General features: G+C 46.3%; 2 protein-coding genes across 3 annotated transcripts; both read left to right on the plus strand.

The window, feature by feature from the left end:
* The first annotated feature begins 230 nt into the window (after positions 1-230).
* Positions 231-9,868, plus strand: LOC130529579 (alpha-N-acetylgalactosaminide alpha-2,6-sialyltransferase 2-like). Of its 2 annotated transcripts, XM_057041188.1 has the most exons (11): positions 231-349; positions 1,517-1,706; positions 2,568-2,751; positions 4,239-4,518; positions 5,373-5,538; positions 5,985-6,159; positions 7,270-7,408; positions 7,481-7,584; positions 8,436-8,519; positions 8,662-8,761; positions 8,883-9,868. In XM_057041188.1, exons 3-11 carry the CDS (start codon positions 2,618-2,620, stop codon positions 9,051-9,053), a joined length of 1,353 nt encoding a protein of 450 aa, XP_056897168.1. In that variant the 5' UTR covers positions 231-349; positions 1,517-1,706; positions 2,568-2,617; the 3' UTR covers positions 9,054-9,868. The 2 variants fall into 2 exon arrangements, with proteins under 2 accessions (XP_056897168.1, XP_056896345.1); XM_057040365.1 differs by lacking the exons at positions 231-349; positions 1,517-1,706 and adding an exon at positions 2,264-2,333.
* Positions 9,869-15,010: 5,142 nt separating this feature from the next.
* Positions 15,011-20,628, plus strand: LOC130536199 (alpha-N-acetylgalactosaminide alpha-2,6-sialyltransferase 2-like). Its single transcript, XM_057051925.1, has 10 exons — positions 15,011-15,309; positions 16,439-16,643; positions 16,797-16,967; positions 17,675-17,918; positions 18,267-18,441; positions 18,665-18,803; positions 18,876-18,979; positions 19,198-19,281; positions 19,424-19,523; positions 19,641-20,628. Exons 1-10 carry the CDS (start codon positions 15,176-15,178, stop codon positions 19,809-19,811), a joined length of 1,527 nt encoding a protein of 508 aa, XP_056907905.1. The 5' UTR covers positions 15,011-15,175; the 3' UTR covers positions 19,812-20,628.
* Positions 20,629-21,132: the final 504 nt, after the last annotated feature.

Raw genomic sequence — 21,132 nt, forward strand, 5'->3', positions numbered from 1 at the left:
CAGCTCACACACACACACACACACACACACTGTGTTTTGGTCCAGTTTTTCTTGCTGACGCTACGACTGACGACTGATCTGATGGGAGAATAAAAAGCCGACTGTTGGGAAAACTCAGCTGTGCCCTTCGCCTCTGTTCACTGCAGAAAAACACACATTTGTTTGTTTCTGTACCGCCCCCCCTCTCACACACACACACACACAATTTCCCATCATCCCTCGCTGTTTCAGACCATCACTGCTGGTTTCGGACCAGTCCACTCTCCTTCCCTGTGGAATCTAAAACATCTGGTTTGAAGTCTGCAGTGATTTTAAGGCGACAGAGATTTGAACCGTAAACGTGACATAAGTAAGGATCTTTATTCATGATTTTGGTCCTCTGTTAAACTCTGATTGCGTTGTTATTTAATAATGGAGTGTAAGGAACGTCTTAGTTCCAGGCAGCGTGTGCTTGATGTTCAGGCTGTTCCTTCACTCCTCCAACTATGTAGAAATGTTGCTTCCACCATAATTGTGGCGCCGTTCCTCCTTCATTGCTGACTGAGTGGAGGCCAAAACCACCTCTGGGATATTTGAGTCTTTACATCTGGAATTATGTCCACATCTGACCCACTTCTTCTCACCCCCTCCCAGTTTTTCCTCCTCCTCACCCTCCAGTAAAGTCACTTCCAGCCAAAAGCCCCTCTGCTCAGATTCCCTGGATTTTTCACTCCCGTTAGTGGAAACCGAACAGAAATGTCTCCCGTCCGCCGTCGTGCCAGACTTGACTCAAAATGACGCGCTTTAAATTCAGGCTTTATTTTTCAGAGGCCTTTTTTCATTTTTTTTTCATTTTTCTTTTTCATCTTTGATTCCAATTTCAATTCAAGCTTTAAACACTTTCATCCCCATTGGAGAAATGTCCCAGCGACAGTTCAAAGAGGTTAGGTGGAAGTGGGCGTGGCTAATGTCACATGATCAAACGTATCCTTGAATTCAGTGTGTTGTTTTGATTTTATTACTGAAATTTTTTTTATCACTGTCATTTCATCATTCACTTTGTCCAATACGTGTTTAAATTACACATTTTCTTCCTGCGATCAGCAACACCCAGTTTGACCAGTTACAAAATTAGGTGGGCGTGGCCTCTGGACTGGCTTAAGACCGCACCCGCCGCGGCTGGATAAATGAGCTAATTCAATGTTCCAGTTAGTCATATTCTGGCGCAGCAGCTCTGTTATTTTGTAATAAATTGAAATATTAAAGCAGGCAGAGACATGAAAGGAAACTTTATTAAAACTGTATCTGTAAATTTAAACATCTATGCAGGTGACCTACTGGCCTGGCAACCTGACCATCTAAAAACAGGATCTTATTTTTGTCTTTGAGTCTCTCCCTCCCTCTCCCTCTGAGTCTCTCTACATATCTCTCCCTTGCCCTTTCTACCCCTCCCTCTCTCTCCTTCCCCCTTTCTCTACCCCCACCTTCTCCCCTCCCTGTCCCCCCCCCCCCCCATCCTCTGTCTCTCTCCCTGTAGTTGAAGGGGGGTTGACCAATTGCCAGCAGCTGTTGCTCATTTGTCTGTGGCTCCGCCCAGGCAGCGCTCAGAGGCTGGTGTGCAACGGCTCCACGCTCAGATGAGCGCAGGGACCCGAGAGGAACATGTCCACATGCTCACCATCATGAGGGGACGGGGGACGGGAGTCTTGGGTCTACTTCCTCTCCTGGTGAGACAGCGTTTCCTTTTTGAATCGCAGAAATGTTTCCGTTACAGCAGACGTGGAGACACTCGTGGTTCCTCACCCTGTGATTCATAGTCAGAACGTCTCCTCACTTCTGTGTTAGTAGAGGCTGACCGGGGGGGCCTTTATTACAGGATCACTGGGGTGAATTCTTTCCGTCACTTCAGAGGAGGTCAGAGCCCCGGGTGGCTCCGTGGGCCTGGTGTCCACAGGGGTGTGAAGGAGGTTACAGCTCCGAGGTTCCTCTCAGGAGCGTCTCCACGCACTTGCTGAAGATTCAGCCGCTCCACTTCAACACCGGCGTTTCAGGCCGCATTTCGGCTTCCTGTTTTTGTCATTTGTCAGCCCACATCTTCACTTCTGCTGTTCACTTCAAGCTGTTTCAACTCTTTCCTTCTCTTAATTACGACTGAGGCAGAAGAGAGAGGTCGGAGCGATTCCTGTAAATTCTGGCAGAGAAATGACTGAAATTCACCTCAGACGTTAAACCAAAGGAGAGTTTTTGTGCTTTCTATCCTGGCAGTTTAATCTGAACCTTCTCTGACTTTGTGGCGGGGGGGGGGATGGTTGCAGGAAGCGGTGAGAGCAGAAGGTAGATGTGGAGGCCGGAACGTGAGTAAGAGGAGGACTGAGTGTCATTAAAATGGGATTATTTTGAAAGTTTCCTTGGTCAAACTCTCCGTGGCTCCTCCCTCTGTGGTGGTGCTGAGAGGAGCCCAGATTCTGTTGTGGGCTAATTAAATCCCCACATTCCCCACTCCCCCCCGCCCCCAGGAAATCAACACAAAACCTGTTGAAGGGGGGTGGGTGGCGGCATCCTCACCCGCCTCCTCCATGTTCCTGCAGGCAAACCGAAGGGCACGGCGAGCCAGCTGGTGGAGGGCACCTTAGCGGGCATGGCGCTGCAGAGGAGGCTGGTGTTGGCCTCGCTGGCCGTGAGCTTCCTGCTGTGCGTCTACATCCTGTGCATGAGCTGGGAGTCGTCGTGGTCCACACCGTCGTTCAGGGTCTTCATGCAGGGCGGCAGCAGGTGAGCCAACACCCACCTGAGCCGGGTGAGCGGGTGGTAAAGTTCCACTTTCTGCTGTTTTGTTTTTTTTCTGCTCTTTTTAGAAAAGTTTACAGTCACACGGTCCCGTGTGACTGTAAACTTCCTTCAACATGTGACTTTTATGTAAAAATTGCCATCGTTAAATGGTTGTCCTTTGCTTAGTTTCATTCCATCACTGGTTAAATATTTACTCTTTAGGGAAGGTATAGCTCTTGTTTTGACACCATCTGACCTGTCTTTGACACTGACTGTCCAACTGCTGCTGTCTTATCTGACACATTGACTATTATGGTATGAGATAGTCGGAAAAAGAATGACCGCAGCTTTGCTATCTGACACCTGCAAAAAGTAAAACGGACGCTATGATCACTGACGGCAACCTACGTTGTAAAGGATCCTCAACGTCTCGCGCAGGCATCTTTTTATCTCGCATAGAGCAGATGGTTGAAATCCCAGAGAGATAACGAGGGCCGTTTGATTACAGGGCTCGCTGCACGTCCAGGTGCTGCCGAAGACCAAAATAATACAGAAGTTATTGAAAAAAAAACGACAGTTGCCACGTGAAAAATGTGGCTGTGAAATTCTGTTAAATCTGCACGTTTGCAGGGCACTTTGTGTTGGCTCGTTTCCTGATATGCAACATATCCTGAAAGTATTCTATTAAAAGAATAAATGCTACAAAAGGCTTCCTCTGGTCCACAAATGGTTGTGTTTAGTCCCTCTGCAGCCATTTTGATCTGCTGAACTGGTGGAACTGTGGAAAATAATCCTGGAAACTGGACAAAGCCCTTTTATTCATGTCACCTCTCCTGAAGCTCGTTTGAAAGGTTTAGGATCAAACGAAATCCAGCACATACGTGGTGTCAGAACACGTACAGGAGCCACGTGCTGTGTATGTGAGTGATGGGGGAGAGGCAAGACCGTTTCATGGGGGTTCAAGGGTTAAACTCTGGAACGTTCCGCGGGTTTTTAGTAACCAGCACTTATTTCTCGTCTAGTTGTACCATTGTGGTTTGAACAAAGGCGCCACACAGCGAAGTGGCTGCACTCCTGTAAAAAGGCTCCTGGAAGTGTTTCAATGGAGGCGGTCTCTCGCACGCGTCCGTCAAACGTGCGCTTTGTTGCGACGGGCAGCCCTCCAGCCTTGAAAGCTCCTGATAAGATGCATTAAGTTGGGAGGGGTGGGGGGGACATGGCTGTTTGTGAAAGGTTTGTTTTGGGCTCGGCAGGACCAAATAGTCACGTGAGGATCCAGACGAGGCTTCGAAATTCCGTCCAGGGTTATTTACTGGGCCGCGTCCTTGGTCGAACCACCAACCTTTATGCTAATCTAAGCAGCCGTAACCACCAGGAAGTGAGGTCAGACATGGGACGTTTAGCATCCAACCAGTCGACACGGACTTGGTGTGACGTTTTTCAAGCTGTACGTGCTGCCTGACCCACCACTGAACGTTTGTCTCCCACAGTGGCTCACTGGAGTCTGCGAAGCCTTCAGACCAGCAGCCTAATGGTGGGGGGTGGACCAAGGCCACCCCGGCCTACGTGCAATCATCGGGCCTGCACCAACACACGGAACACTGGGCCGGAGAGCAAGACGGTGTTGATGTGTCACGCTCTGGTCCTCAAGCCGGAGGAGCAGATCAAACCAGGATCCAGGCCCCCCAGCAGCCCGCACGGGGAACCGGAACAACGGACTCCCCCTTTATTGGAGACGAGTACATGAGTGAAGAGATCCCGCCACAAACTGTGAGTTTGCTTGTTGCCTGAGTGAACTGGAGAGAAAATGTCAGCGTCTTCCTGAAACAGCTGGTTGAAGCAAACATCCTTCAGCAGGAGCTCTTGAAACTCTGCTGCGGGTCCTCTTCCCAGAAACAAAGGAGCATGTGACCCGGGGTGTGGTCTGTTAATGGGTTTATTTTAACGTCTCGGGAACACAGCAGAGCTCTGTCATTTTTACAGTGTCCAATCAGTCCGATCAGATAGGAAAACTAAAGAATCCTGGAATAAAACGAATCAGCGGCGATTAAGGTGGGAGAGGTGATCTGTTTACACAGAACAACCCTTGTGACATGTCACATGACCAGGCGCGCCAGATCCCTGCGCCAGATCACATGTCTGGTCTTCGTCAGGCTGCTGTCAGCGGGTGACGCTCGCTGTCGAGTGCTGGGTGGGTCTTTTAACGGGGAAATTCAGTCAGCCTCCCCCGTCTGCGTCATCCCTGTTGAGTCTTCAGCGGAGCATCACTTGTTCCAGCCGGAGCGGAAACTTCCTCTGGCTCCTGGAACTCCTCGCGGGTGTGAATGGGGCATATCTGCGGGGTTTTCCTCGCGGCTCAGCCGGGATCCTCCTGAAATGCTGAGACGATCGCTGGGATATGTTTAACTTTGTGTCCTCACCTTGTCCAGATTAGGCATCAATAAATCCCGCTCTGCGTAAATTAGTAGCCCTGCAGCCCCGGAATAGCGTGATTATTTTCCGAAGAGGATTTGGAAGTTAATGTTTAGCAGTTTTGAACTCATGATGGTCGTGTGACGGGACATGTTGCCGCTCAGATAAGACATGTGGGTGGATGCCAACACGCTCTTATCTGCTTCACTCAGACCTGCCCCGACGGCGTCCGGACTCGGGTCGCCAACACGGAATTCAGTGGGAATTTTCTGAACAACGTTCCGGTCCTGCAGTGGGCTCGCCACGCCACCCTTCAACAGTACGGGCGCCTGAGTCGGTACACGGGAACCCACGGCTGGGGGGGCGTCGATTACAACAGTGAGTTTTATTTGGATTTTAATTCCAGAATTCTTTAAATACAGAAAATCTCGACTCTTTCATTTATATGGATCAGCAAGGGAGGAAAGCTTCTCCCAAGCCTCAATTATAGTCCCAGAGGGATCCAGACTGGTGTAAACAGGACGTGGGGCCGTTGTAATTACACTGTTTGAGATCCCCGACTGCATGTGGTGAAGAGCTGGTTGTATTTTCTTCTGCATTTGGAACTTTCAGTGGAAAAAACCAAACACAGGAACATGAAGACCAGCACAAACCGTCCACGTTGGCACAGCACTGGTTTCCTCCCGTGCGCCCTCACATGACACCTCTTTATCTATTCTGACACAACAACGGTGCCCGAGTTCGAGGGGTCAGGGGTCCGCTGTGACATGTTCCTGTGTGGAGATACTGTCGGATCAGGTTGACTCTGGGTTCTGTGCCAACAGCTTTGGTGGACGCTCTGTCCGTCCTCAACTCTTCTGCCAGCTGGCAGATGTTGGACGACTGGAAGGACCGTAGTAACAACTCGGAGTGCATCCGCTGCGCTGTGGTGGGAAACGGGGGGATACTGAAAGACTCCAAGAGAGGGACGGAGATCGACAGCCACCACTACGTGTTCAGGTAGGAGGCCTGGTTAGTGTCCTCGGGACAGTAACTCATCCCTAACGTGAAGAAATACAGCAATTCTTATTATTAATAACACAAACATGAAGCAGATGCAGGAAATTGTGAGGAAGGAGAACGATCGGAGTATTGCAAGTGGACCAGGAGCTGTAGTCAGTATATCCTGCTAGTTGAGTCTGTTTACACTGACTAAGCTGCTCCTTCATTCTTTGTTTCTTATCAACACTCCAAACTGCTGGTTTTTTTAGTTAATCATTTCTCATTCGGACTTTATCGCCGCACCAAGACCACCAACAGGAGTAGAGGATGTGATCCTTGGTGCTGGTGCCACTTTAGATTTCCCAGAGTTCTTGAAGATGGCTCATGTCATCATAAGACCATAGGTTTGCCTGGGTCTGTGTCCTGTGGTTGGTACCCCCCCGGAGCTCAGATGGTGTCCCACCTCTTCAGCCAGGGCCAGTGGCTCCCCCTCTCGGGTGTGTTGGCCAACTTAAGCAACCTGGGCCCTGATTCCCACCCTCCTAAGGAGCTTTGCTGTTCTGGCCCACATTCACTGGGTTACCTTCCAGCTTCTGTCTTATGCCTCAGCCTCAGGTTGGCAAAGCGTAGCTTTTTTCACTGAAGCGCTTCCTCCTGTTATCTTCCTGTTAGCTCACTGATGTAGGTTAGACCATCAGAAGAAGTCTTGGCCCAGGGTGATCGTTGCCATCTCCAGAGGGAAGCAGGACCTCTGATCTCAACTTGGTTCTTGGGATTGGTTCTTTGCAGGAGATGAAACAGACCGGGAAATGCTTTTGGGAGATGAAGGCAATGTGGAATTATGGGAAACCCAGCTATAAATCTGTGATCATATGAACACAAGGCTGCATTTTTGATAATCCACGATGGCCACAGTAAAGACGGCAACACATGAGGAAACGCATCTTTTTCTTTCCTGATGATGAAAACCAGCAAAGCAACAGAATTGTTGATATCTGTTGGACTGTTTTTTTTGTTTTTTTTTAAAACTGGTTCTGTTAGCTGATGTTGCTCTGCTAGCACGTTCAGTTAGCTTGTTTTGTTGTCCTCTTCAATGTGACTCATTGTTTCAGTGTATTTCTGTGCCAGGACCAATGGGGCGGTCATCAAAGGCTTCGAGAAGGACGTGGGCTCGAGGACCACCCACTACACCTTCTCCACCAACACGCTGATGAACTCCATCAGGGCTTACGCAGGTGTGGGGTTCAAAGCCCCCCCAGTATCCAAGGTGAGCACAAACGCTGAGAAACTTTCTGAAAGATACCAGAAGCCAGAATCACATCCTGCTCCCATCCAATAGGAAACCAGATACATTTTCCTGCCCGACCATGACCGGGATTACCTGCTGATGAAAGCTGCTGCCACACACACACTGGTGGAGAGAGGACCCGAGCGGAACCGAGAGTGAGTACAAGTACGCAGGGCAACAACATGATGATATGATACAATCCTCAATTCAGATTGAATGATTGAATTATCGAACCCTCACATTGCGTGAAAAATCCGGCTTCGTCCTGGGTCGTTTCAGCACTTCCTCCCAGCAACCAACCCGGGATATTAGTGGCTAAGCTCACCTGCTATATGAAAGCGGTCCCGTGAATTTACCCGATGACAGTGATGCACCTGCCTGTCTCATTCTGATTTGTCACTGGAAAGTCTGTCAAGAGACTCTGAAGGGCAGAGATGGTTCCCCGGGAGACAGTTTTTCCCCTGAATTCTTTCTAACAAATCAATTGAATAGCTACGCGACCTTTAATGGAAGCGCTAACGTGATGTCCTCTGGAAAATTGAATGTTTATATACCTACTGCTAATGTATTGATACGCGCACCTTTATCGATCATGCTAACTTGAGAAGAAGAGCTTCGGCGGCAGGTTTCCAGCACTGTGATTATTTAATGGCAATATTTGCAGCCTGAGATGCCCTCTTGGCTTTATTATGCAAATTATTTAATGGCCTCTCAGCATTCAGACTGAAAATACAACATTTTCGCCTAATAATGCCAATATATTCCGAGACAAACCCGTTAGCATGAACAAAGTTGATATTCTCTCATAAATTTAAGATTCACACAGACACATTATTTGCGAACAAATATTTATTTTCCAAAAGTATTCTGGGAATGTCTCCATCACTGAGTAGCCAAATCACTGGAGCAGCGACTGTATGAAAGGAGGGAAACGAACAACCACGCATTTGATCATTCAGCACATTTTTCTCTGTCATCCACGGTCGTCCTGCTCTTTTCTCCACAGCCCAAGCTTGTATTTTGGAAAGGACGTGTCAGCGGAGAAGGTGAAGATGTACCACCCAGATTTTGTCCGTTACCTCAGGAACAGGTGAGCCATTAGCGTTTGGAAGAGCAGGAACTGTGGGAGGTTCCCACAGGGTCCGGGACAGAAGAAGCTCTGGGACCTCTCTCATCCTGTTGTTTGGCTAAATGCAGCGTCATTCTCACAGCACATTTCTGCTGCTCTTCAGATTCCTTCGCTCCGCTACGCTGAAAACCAAATATAAGGACATTTATCGTCCGTCAACAGGCGCCGTGATGCTGCTGGCAGCGCTCCACACCTGTGACAAGGTAGAAACCCCTTTGCTTTGCACCTGTGGCTGTGGCCCAAACAATTCCAGGCTTAACATTTGGAGAATGTGTTTATTCTGACTGTAGATGGTGTGTGTGTGTGTGTGTTCTGCTGTTGAAGGTGAGTGCGTACGGCTTCATGACCCCAGACTACATGAAGTACTCTGACCACTACTACGACAACAACTACCATCCAGTTGGCTTCTACATCAACCACGACCTCCGGATGGAAATGGCGCTGTGGCAGCGGCTGCACCAGGCAGGCCTCATCCAACTGTACATGCACCAGTGACTTCAGGGGTTCCAGGAAGTGGGACCAGACCCACCCACCACGTGGTTTTATAAACTGTCTCAACTGAGGGGAGGGGTTAGGGAGGTTACATACCCCCTGTTGGATCAAACTTATTTATTGTTTTTGTCTAAACTCTGGTTTGGTTTGGAACTGAGCCATCTCAGAGCCCTGCTGGTGTGGTCTAAACCTTGTTGAAACAAGCGTTAGCCAACACCGACTGTAGCCTCAAGACTCAGTTGGACTTCAAAATGACCCAAAATCACCATGATTCCGAAGGTTTCGCAGCCATTTGAGACTGCACTCGCGTCTGTCATCAGTCTGATGCGGTTTGTCGTCGCAGGATAAGTCTGCATTCTCTACAACTTAAAATATCCTGTCAGCCTTAATTAGACAGCAATTATGCCAAAGTCTGTCCTTGTGTGTCTGGGTGCATTTCAATGGGGAAAGATAATCAGTAAAGCTCATTTAGGGCTATTCTATTAACTTATAGGTTCTTTGCGTACATTTGTAAGCACTCAAGTTGTATGGAGGTGCCTCACTGATAAGACCCCCCATGGCCTCCAAGTGCCTTTAATGTGAATGGAGTACTTGAAGACGTGTCCACACCATAACAGAAGTATGCTGCTCTTTCTGCTTCATTAGGACGCTTTCTGGGGTGGAACCTGCTTAGTCACTGAAAATCAGGGAATTCATCTATTTTTAATGGAGCTGGTGAGCAGAAAATGAGTGGGAGAAGCTTTTAGGAGATGCCGTTTGTGCAATTTGTGATTTTGTTTTGAACTTTTACTGTATTAAAACTTTTTAGTATTAAATAAGCTCGGTTTATTTTTTTTGCAGATCCTCGTCTTTGCATATTTTCTAAACTTAATGGAGACATCAACCATACTAATACAATATTAAATACATTTTCTGGGGTATACCTACCCTTAAGTATATTGCTGATATATTTTACATTTTTACAATGAGACTTGGGAGAAAATAGCTAAGGAAAGTGCGGTGTGTTTTAATCTAAACTCATTCTTGACATCTACTGGTGATCCAGCACATGCACAGCCTTTTTGACAAACTCTTGTTCTTTTGCTTCCTTCACTGGGGAGCTGAAGGTCTTCAGAAAGGGTGGATTGAGCACCAGGGAGGTCGTGGACTTCCACTTTTGGACCAGGGCCCACCAGACGCCTGAAACTGCTCGGCCTTGTGTGACACCTTTTTGCATGATTTATCAGACTGGAGTAAGAATGTTCTAGTGTCTTATTGGTCATGTGCAAGGGGCACCATTTTTGGTGTTTACCTGCTAAGGTTAATGAATCCTGGATTTGGCAAACATAAATAATTCATTGTCAATATATAATTATTAGACAATTATCAGTCTTATAAAATACAGTTGTACATTTTGCACTCTGATTAATAATTCACTTTATAACTAGAACCAAACCATGACCTCATTAAAAACCATTTATGGTTGAAGGACTTTGGAGTTCTTGACGGTATAGAGTATAGCATATATTTTCCTCAGCTTAAAGGATTAAAAGAATATGATTTACAATTTAAGTTTAATAGTTGTGAACCTAATAGAAAAGTGTGATAGCATTGGATGCTTTAGAACTGTGGTTTGGCAGTGTGCACCTGTTCTTCCGTAAGGCTGAAGGCTGTACGGTAGTGGGAACTTCCCAGGCAGAGAACCCTGTGTAGGTTCCTGGCCTTGAAGGACCCCAGTGAGTTTGCTCATTTTAAAAAAACAAAAACAAAGTGAAGTAGCTAAGATACCCATAGAACTGAGACTAGGAGAGGACGCTATCATTTTTGAAGGTTTATGACGAAATGCCAAAGTAATCCACCACTGAAAACAAATTAATTAAAAATGATGTTTCATACTGGTGTCTGTGTGTGTGAGAAAGAGCAAAGGGAATGCTGAGGCAAGGATCAAAGATCAAACAAACAAGGTCGAACCAGATGGCTTACCCTGCGGGGTACTCAGGACATTTGCTATCTGAGGTCACGTGTACGTCTGAATGGGGAAGTAACCTTTTGGTTATGACAGATCAGAAGAACCTTGAATACAACCAAACCACAAAAGACTCCCACCAGGCACGCCGGACCTTAGTTTTTCAATTTCAATCTCTCTTGTCATCCTGGTTCCCTCAATTTCGAGGCTCACGCCTCGTCCCGGCAGTTGCTAAAGTCCCTTCCCTCTACAGGCTTGCCACACTGTCCTGAGAGATCAAGGAGAGAATGAGTTACGGTACTGAAGGGCAGTCCAGACCCGGGGCCTGTCTCCTGGATTATCTCTATGTCCCTCTGCCATTGAGACCTGAGGTGCTGGAGTGGGCTCATTCCCCCAAACGCGTGGCTCTCACCTGGGTAGCAAACCAATATGAGATGTTCTCCATCCTTTTTTTGCGGGTCCACCTTGGAAGAGGACACAAGATACTGGGTCAAGGCCTGTCCTGTCTGATCTCAATCCGAATCTTTTCACCCCTTCGGGTCAAGTCACAGAAGTTGGTGCCCACGTTCATCCATTGACAAGGTTGTCAATCTGTTGGCAGTAAGCTACCCACTTCCACACAAACTTCCATGTGTCCAGGGTAAGACTTGTCCATAAGAGCCCTCTGGTCCCAATAACTCCAGTTCCTCGGCCTCCTCACCTCGTTGGTGGTGGTCCAGTTTTCTCAGTCAGACCCCTGCTACGTTAATGTTGTTCCAATAGAGGACTCTAATATCTGCTAGACTAGGAGGGTTACAGGCCTGAGAAGAGGTCCTTTGTTTTTGCTTGTCACATTCTGGACCTGGCCTTTATCTCAGACGTTGAGGTTCGACACCCTGAGCAGGTCACTGAGATAAGTAAATTCCTAGAGCTGGTCCTTCTTTGTCCAACCTCTCAGACGATTTCAACACCTGTTGGACGATTAAGTATTTCTGTGGATTACTTTTGGATTGGGTTTGCTTTCTGCTGTGAGTCGCGCCAGTCAACCCTTATGGGAGTTGTTGGTCTTAAATTAAGACCCTTTTTGATTAAACCTTATTTGTGTGTGCTGTATATCTACACCACTGTGGCCTGTCCGATATGCATCCATACGCTACCACCAATACTCCCTTGTCAATATGATGTGATACAATTCACTTCTATTTAAGATAAAATTCGACTTTAAAAAGGATTTCAAAATGGCTTGATTAAAAAGAGATGAAATAAGGACTCCTATAATGATTTTGTCTCTCTCTGTAACTCTACAAAACGTATGAAACTTTGAAACAGTTGAACAGTTTCAGAAAGCACATTAGCAACAATGTGCATAATGCAAATAATATGACCATTATTAACTCATACTACTGTATGACAGACTGGTTAGTTCTTAGTTGACCATCCTGTGTTTACTGTTTCTCTTGTAATTGCCATTGACTTCCATTAGGGGGCGTGGTTACCCTGTTTCCCGGCTCTTCCTGATTGGGAATCCTTTTAAGCCGCCAACACCAGCCGATCGTTTCGTTGCTGTTGGTAATCGAGGCTTCACAGACTCCGCAACTTCGCTGTTCGAGTTAAAACTAACTTTCGTGTCTCCACGACCCCACCCTCCGTCGTAGAGCACCGTTCCTTGTTGGGTTCTTTTGCACGATTCTGCACGACAAGTTTTGCAAATAAATCTTTCCACTTCGGGATTTGTCTGCTGTCTGCGTTCTGGCGGTTCGCCCTCGTGTTCTTAGTCCAGGGGTCGGCAACCCAAAATGTTGAAAGAGCCATATTGGACCAAAAAAACAAGAAACAAATCTGTCTGGAGCCGCAAAAAATTAAAAGCCTTATATTCGGCTTATAATGATGGCAACACATGCTGTAAGTGTCTATATTAGCTGTATTAGCCTACTTTCCAAATGATAAGTAGGCTATAAACACATAATGAGCATCCTGGAGAGAATGACGCACCACATGGCCACTTTAAGTTTAACTTCCATTATAATGAGATGTTGAAATTAAATATTTGTTATACACATTGGTAAACTTTAAGAATGATTGTCACTTTATTCCTCCCACAGAAATTATATTAAAACAATTTCCTTTTCATATTTTTAATAAGCTCCAGGGAGCCACTAGGGCGGCGCTTAAGAGCCGCATGCGGCTCCATAGCCACAGGTTGCCGACCCCTGTCTTAGTCGTTGCGGCTTAAATTAATGTAATTTAATTTTACAAGAATGAAAATCGAATCGCATATTACAGATTTAAAGGAAAGTATTTTACCAGCCAGTAACAGTTGTTGTAAATGATACTCTCACCAAGGTGTTTAAATTCTTTCCCAAGTGCAATATCCATAGTTCTCCCCTCTATGAGGAGGAAAAAAAGAAGTTTTTTATTAGGAATTGAACAGGGGGTCCCACTTCTTGCTGTCTTTTCATGTGCGTCACCAGGTTTGGAGTTCTCCTGACAGCTACAGGGCAAAGTTTGCAGATTCTGCTCGTCGTTACCTCCTTGCTTAAAAATCGAGAATTATTGTTTTTGTGTGTCTTTTTTTGGTGGATGAAATATCTCCTCGCTGCTGACGTCGCTCTCGTTTGTCTTTGTGCTTGTTGTGTGTACTCAGCCTCAGAAACACCATAAGACAAGGAATAAATGCAAAAAAAATATACATATATACTCAAGTTATTCGTAGAATTTACTGATGCAGACAGGCTACAAGAGCCGCACTCCAAATTCATCTCTATTATGTCCAATGCACCCTGAATTTACCAGTGCAGTCGCACGTTTTTGTATCCAACCACCAATATGAATCGGTGAATCTCGCTATCCTTGGTGTGCTGCATTTGGATCCTGTCTCTGGTCTGGTTTTATTAACCTTATGGAGCGTCTGAGAGAACCTTAGTGTTCTGTGGGGTCTTCCTTTTATTTAAAGAAGTTTCATTGTGTTGAGGAGTTGATTAGCAGCAGTTGATTAGCAGCAGTTGATTAGCGCTGTTGCTCATTTTCAAGACTTTTCCAGACTAATTTGGTTTGCCAAGTGTCTGGTCATGTGGCCCACACGTCTTGGTCACCATCGTGGTGAGTGAAGAGATCCCACCACAAATTGTGGGTTGGCTTGTTGCCTGAAATAATGAGTAAAAATATCAGCGTGTTATCATAACAGCTGGTTGTAGCAAACATCCCTGAGGAGGAGCTCTTGGAAGTCTGCTTCAGGTCTTAGAAATGCTGCTTTGAAATGTGACAATGAATCATCTTCCCAGATGTCAGAGTCTCTTAACTATCTGACGTCTAAAACTCCTTTGCTTTATGACACCGTCGTGTAAACGCACCGTCGTGTAAACGCAGTCTTCATTTTGCTTCAATTTTAGGTGTGAAAACGTGAAAAAAGGGGCCCTGAACTTCAATCCAGACACAGTCGGTTCTTTGCTATTTTTCTTATTATTGAAGAGTTGAGGTTTTAATTAATCTGTTGGCAATGAGCTGATTTTTATATGCAGACAGTTTCTTTGTTGTCAGATTATAAAATTACATGTCCGTGGACCACATGACCGGACACTTGGAATAGAATGAAAATCCACCTGGTTAACCAATAACCAGCCTCCCGTTCTTTTGTGACCTTTTATAACCCTTGGATCTTTTGAGGACAAAAATCCTTTTTACAGGTGTAGACTAATTTCTGATGAGGGACATTTCATTTGTGGGCCTACTGCACTTCACGTTTCTGCAGAAAACTATGATTTTTTTTTTTTTTTTTAAAAAGACATTTGCAACATGAAAATTGTGAATTTAGAGATTGAAATTGTATATTTCAAATTTCAGAATCGGGGTTGTTTTGACTTTTTATTCACTTCTGAACAGGGTGGAAGAGTTTAGCTCAGTAGTGTTTCAGGATTGTTGAAGACGCTCTGCTTTTTTATTTCCCTCATGAAGCGTCGTAGACAAGAGATGATGAGCATCTTGCTGTTTGAAGACGTTTTATTGTGTCAAGTAAGATAAAGTAATAAAATAAGTTCGAATAAAATAAGTTAAAATTCCACTTCCTCCCTCTCAACTAGAGTCGACCATTTAGCAGCAACTGTTGCTCACTGATCAGTGACTCCACCCAGGCAACGCTCAGATATTGTTGGGAATCAGGCGTGTTCCCAAGGTCAAACGAAGGGTGCATCCATCCAGCAGCACCATGGCGCTGCAGACGAAGCTGGTGTTGGCCACGCTGACCATGAATGTGCTGATGTGGGTCTATATCCTGTGCATGAGCTGGCAGACATTCTGTGTCACTCCGCGACAGACAGTCTCCATCCAGAGAGACAGCAGGTAGGTCCAAACACACCTGAGCAGGTAGCCAAGTTACACTTCCTGGTTTTTCTGCTCGTTTTACATTCTGTCATTTCAAACTTCTTTTAAAATATGATCTACTGTACATGAAATTGTTTCCATTCCTACATGCCACATAACAGCCAAGGTTTTTACGTTTTTATATAAAATTGTTGTACAACAATTGTGTTTTTACGTGGAAATTTTTAATATTTGTTCACATATTTACTAGTGAATTAGTGAATATTTAGGTCCTGTTTGGGTACCATCTGACATACAGTATCTGTAATTGTCCAATTGCTGCGGTCTTATCTGACAATTTTGCTATTATGGTCTGAGAATGTTGCTAAGAGACTCAAAGTGACTGTGTGCTGTGGTATCATCTGAAACAGGTGCTGGGTTTTATGACCCAAGGACCATGAATGGTCATGTACTTTGGTTAGCCAGGTGTCCGGTCATGTGGTCCACAGAGAGACACGTACCCCTTGGTCACCATCGTGGTGTGAAGAAGATGATAGATGATGGTTTCTATTGCTGACCTTAATTTTCTGCAGGCAGTTCTTTGGTATTTTTTTTTTTATTATTGAAGCAGGGAGATTTTGATTAGTATTAAATTAATATTAAATGGTTCAAAGTTTGCCCGTTTGTCTCTTGATTTCATACACAAAAAGGTTAAACATGACACAGTTAGGAGTGTTTCAGTAGTGTCATAGTTACTGCTGCAAAGTGCAAAAAATTGTGGTTCTAGCCCCCAGGAGACCACCTAACTTTATCTGCTTAATATGCATTTTCTTTTACTTCAGTATGAATTTTTCTAAATTGGTTAAAATACGACTGAATGTCTCTCTTCCTATTTAGCACTATGTTGTGTTGCTTTTGCATTAGAATGGCAACTTTATTGCCCCTGACGTGGAGCTTGCCCCGTCTTTGTGATAAGAAATACACACAGAGTGTAACTCGATGGGGGTTACATGCAATCAGCCAAGTTATTTGTAGACCACAGTCACCAGGAAGTGAGCTTAGACATGGGATATTTACCATTAACCCATAGTTGACACAGACTTCTTGTGATGATTCCAGCTGCCTGTTCTGCCTGACCCACCAATGAATGCTGGTTTGTCTCCCACAGTGGGTCACTGGAGTCCATGAAGCTTTCAGACCAGCAGATTAAGGTTGACAGTAGGACTACAGCGACCCCGGCCTACGTGAAATCATCAGGCCCGCGCCAACGCACGGAACACCGGGCAAGAGAGCAAGAAGTCCAGAATGTGTCACGCTCAACTCCGAGATCCAGAGGTGCAAATCAAACCAGGATCGAGGTCCCCGTCAAAAAGGTTAGTGTACGTTAGGAATAAACGGAGTAGTTGGAAGGCAACACTGGCGACGAGGAAAGCTGGAATCGCCCTAGCTCCGCCCTCTCCCTTCCTGGCTCTACTCAGGAACCTCCCAGACTGATGCATTTGAAAAGGATTTTGGTTTGAATTCAGAAGATCACGTCCTGCGTTATGCCAGGGATCTGGGACATGGCCATCCACCTCGAGGACATAGTGGTCCATGGAGCCAATGCCACCATGCGCATGAAGTGTCTCTACAAAGTGTTCACTGCTCTGACTGGGCATGACTTCACTTTGAAGTGCATGTTTGCACTCATCTCCTCGGTACGTGGGGTTTTGCCTCTTTACTGAGGGTATAATCCCACGTCACTCAAACACAGACGCCATCGGCACGTCCATGAACCCATGCCACAAGCTCAAGAAATACCCTACCAGGATTATATTACCCGGTATTTTGAGACAACATTGAATTGCATGCTTACTTGGCAGAGAAAGGAATCAGCACATCCACACAGCCTTTTTATGACCCCTGAGCCAATGGGGGGTTAATTAGCCAGTTGAGCAGTTGCTCAAAATGGACTCCTTGCTGGAGGATGCACATTTGAAGTGAGTCTACTCCAGACACTGCTGCACCAAATGGAAATGTTGAGCCAGACCAACCACCATTGCTGCATCGCCACCGGATCAGGGCGACATTCAGGCTCAGGCCCGGCGCCCGCTCATATGCCAGCTGTCTATGCAAGGTTCCAGTTCTTTATTTTGGACCAGACAAGAACACAGCGCCTATGCCCACCCCTTTAGGCTGGTGGCAGACTCCTCCGCAACACCTGACCCTCCACGCAATGAGGCACCACCATCTGCCCTGCTAGGACCCCTAGAGCCACTTCCTGAAACAGGGGCCCCACCGGGAGCCAACCCAAATCGTATGATCATGGGTTGTGTGTGTCATCTCAAAGACGTTGAGACTTAGTATCATCCTTAACATACTGCGAGGAGTTAATGTGTAGAAGTTGTTGGAACTGGTTGTGTGATGGGACATGTTGCCGAGCTTTGCAGCTCAGATAAGACATGTGGGTGGATGCCAACACGCTCTTATCTGCTTCACTCAGACCTGCCCCGACGGCATCCGGACTCTGCGCGCCAACACCGAATTCAGTGGGAATTTTCTGAACAACGTTCCGGTCCTGCAGTGGGCTCGCCACGCCACGCACGAGGAGTACGGACGACTGAGTCAGCACCGTGGAGCCCACGGCTGGGGGGGCGTCGATTACAACAGTGAGTTTTTGCTTCCTGTTTTGAATAAAGAAAATCTGCTGTGTTTCGGCAGCATTTATTGGGATCAGCAGGGAGGAAAGTTTGTCCCACATCTCAATTATAGCTCCAGATGGACCCGGACTGGTATAAAAAGGGGTAGTTTTAATTACACCACTTCATATCAGCGCCTACATGTGATGAGGAAACAAGGAGATCTTTCTATTCTTCTGTATTTAGACCTTTCAGTGGGAAGACACAAACGCAGCAACGCGACCACCAGCACAAACTGTCCACTGTGGCCTCCCAGCTCATCACAGTGAGCACAGTTGTGAGTTTTTCCCAGGTTGACTCTGGGTTCTGTGCCAACAGCTTTGGTGGACGCTCTGTCCGTCCTCAACTCTTCTGCCAACTGGCAGATGTTGGACGACTGGAAGGACCGTAGAAACAACTCGGAGTGCATCCGCTGCGCTGTGGTGGGAAACGGGGGGATACTGAAAGACTCCAAGAGAGGGACGGAGATCGACAGCCACCACTACGTGTTCAGGTAGGACTTGTGACCACCGGTAGCAACGTACGCACACCGGGAAATGCTTTTGGGTGATGGAGGTAGTGTGGACAAGTTGTTTTTTTGAACATGGCAGCTGTAAAGATGGCAGCACATAAGGAAACATGTCACACTTCCTCCTCATCCTGAAGACCAGCAGAGCAACTGGTCTGTTGCTCATTTCAACAGTGTGGCTCATTGTTTCGGTGTATTTCTGTGTCAGGACCAATGGGGCGGTCATCAAAGGCTTCGAGAAGGACGTGGGCTCGAGGACCACCCACTACACCTTCTCCGCCACCACGCTGATGAACTCCATCAGGGTTTACGCAGGTGTGGGGTTCAAAGCCCCCCCAGTAGCCAAGGTGAGCACAAACGCTGAGAGACTTTCTGAAAGATACCAGGAGCCAGAATCACATCCTGCTCCCATCCAATAGGAAACCAGATACATTTTCCTGCCTGAGAATGACCGTGACTACCTGCTGGTGAAAGCTGCTGCCACACACACATTGGTGGAGAGAGGACCCCAGCGGAACCAAAAGTGAGTACGAGTACTGAGGGCAACACCACCAGTGAGACCAGAATAGTGTGATGCAGTCATTATGTTTAATGGATTTTAATAATCAGATATTAGAAAGAAGCAGCATGTTCCTCAAGGTTGAGGTTTTAAAAACGTCTAGAGTTTAGATTTTTCTTCTGCCGCAGGTTGAACAACAGATTTTTCTCCGTAAGGTGTGTTGATGCTGTCTCTCTCCACAGTCCAGCCTCATTCTTTGGAAAGGACGTGTCTGCGGAGAAGGTGAAGATGTACCACCCAGATTTCGTCCGGTACCTCAGGAACAGGTGAGCCAGTAGCGTTTGGAAGAGCAGGAACTATGGGAGGTTCCCACAGGGTCCGGGACAGAAGAAGCTCTGGGACCTCTTTCATCCTGTTGTTTAGCTAAATGCAGCGTCATTCTCACAGCACATTTCTGCTGCTCTTCAGATTCCTTCGCTCCGCTACGCTGAAAACCAAATATAAGGACATTTATCGTCCGTCAACAGGCGCCGTGATGCTGCTGGCAGCGCTCCACACCTGTGACAAGGTAGAAACCCCTTTGCTTTGCACCTGTGGCTGTGGCCCAAACAATTCCAGGCTTAACATTTGGAGAATGTGTTTATTCTGACTGTAGATGGTGTGTGTGTGTGTTCTGCTGTTGAAGGTGAGTGCGTACGGCTTCATGACCCCAGACTACATGAAGTACTCTGACCACTACTACGATAAAAAACAGAAGTCAGTGGTCTTCTTCAAGAACCACGACCTCCGGATGGAAATGGCGCTGTGGCAGCGGCTGCACCAGGCAGGCCTCATCCAACTGTACATGCACCAGTGACTTCAGGGGTTCCAGGAAGTGGGACCAGACCCACCCACCACGTGGTTTTATAAACTGTCTCAACTGAGGGGAGGGGTTAGGGAGGTTACATACCCCCTGTTGGATCAAACTTATTTATTGTTTTTGTCTAAACTCTGGTTTGGTTTGGAACTGAGCCATCTCAGAGCCCTGCTGGTGTGGTCTAAACCTTGTTGAAACAAGCGTTAGCCAACACCGACTGTAGCCTCAAGACTCAGTTGGACTTCAAAATGACCCAAAATCACCATGATTCCGAAGGTTTCGCAGCCATTTGAGACTGCACTCGCGTCTGTCATCAGTCTGATGCGGTTTGTCGTCGCAGGATAAGTCTGCATTCTCTACAACTTAAAATATCCTGTCAGCCTTAATTAGACAGCAATTATGCCAAAGTCTGTCCTTGTGTGTCTGGGTGCATTTCAATGGGGAAAGATAATCAGTAAAGCTCATTTAGGGCTATTCTATTAACTTATAGGTTCTTTGCGTACATTTGTAAGCACTCAAGTTGTATGGAGGTGCCTCACTGATAAGACCCCCCGTGGCCTCCAAGTGCCTTTAATGTGAATGGAGTACTTGAAGACGTGTCCACACCATAACAGAAGTATGCTGCTCTTTCTGCTTCATTAGGACGCTTTCTGGGGTGGAACCTGCTTAGTCACACTGAAAATCAGGGAATTCATCTATTTTTAATGGAGCTGGTGAGCAGAAAATGAGTGGGAGAAGCTTTTAGGAGTTGCTGTTTGTGCAATTTGTGATTTTGTTTTGAACTTTTACTGTATTAAAACTTTTTAGTATTAAATAAGCTTGGTTTATTTTTTTGCAGATCCTCGTCTTTGCATATTTTCTAAACTTAATGGAGACATCAACCATACTAATACAATATTAAATACATTTTCTGGGGTATACCTACCCTTAAGTATATTGCTGATATATTTTACATTTTTACAATGAGACTTGGGAGAAAATAGCTAAGGAAAGTGCGGTGTGTTTTAATCTAAACTCATTCTTGACATCTACTGGTGATCCAGCACATGCACAGCCTTTTTGACAAACTGTTGTTCTTTTGCTTCCTTCACTGGGGAGCTGAAGGTCTTCAGAAAGGGTGGATTGAGCACCAGGGAGGTCGTGGACTTCCACTTTTGGACCAGGGCCCACCAGACGCCTGAAACTGCTCGGCCTTGTGTGACACCTTTTTGCATGATTTATCAGACTGTAGTAAGAATGTTCGAGTGTCTTATTGGTCATGTGCAAGGGGCACCATTTTTGGTGTTTACCTGCTAAGGTTAATGAATCCTGGATTTGGCAA

The sequence above is a fragment of the Takifugu flavidus genome, chromosome 1 (assembly GCF_003711565.1).
Source record: "Takifugu flavidus isolate HTHZ2018 chromosome 1, ASM371156v2, whole genome shotgun sequence".
Lineage (NCBI taxonomy): Eukaryota > Metazoa > Chordata > Actinopteri > Tetraodontiformes > Tetraodontidae > Takifugu > Takifugu flavidus.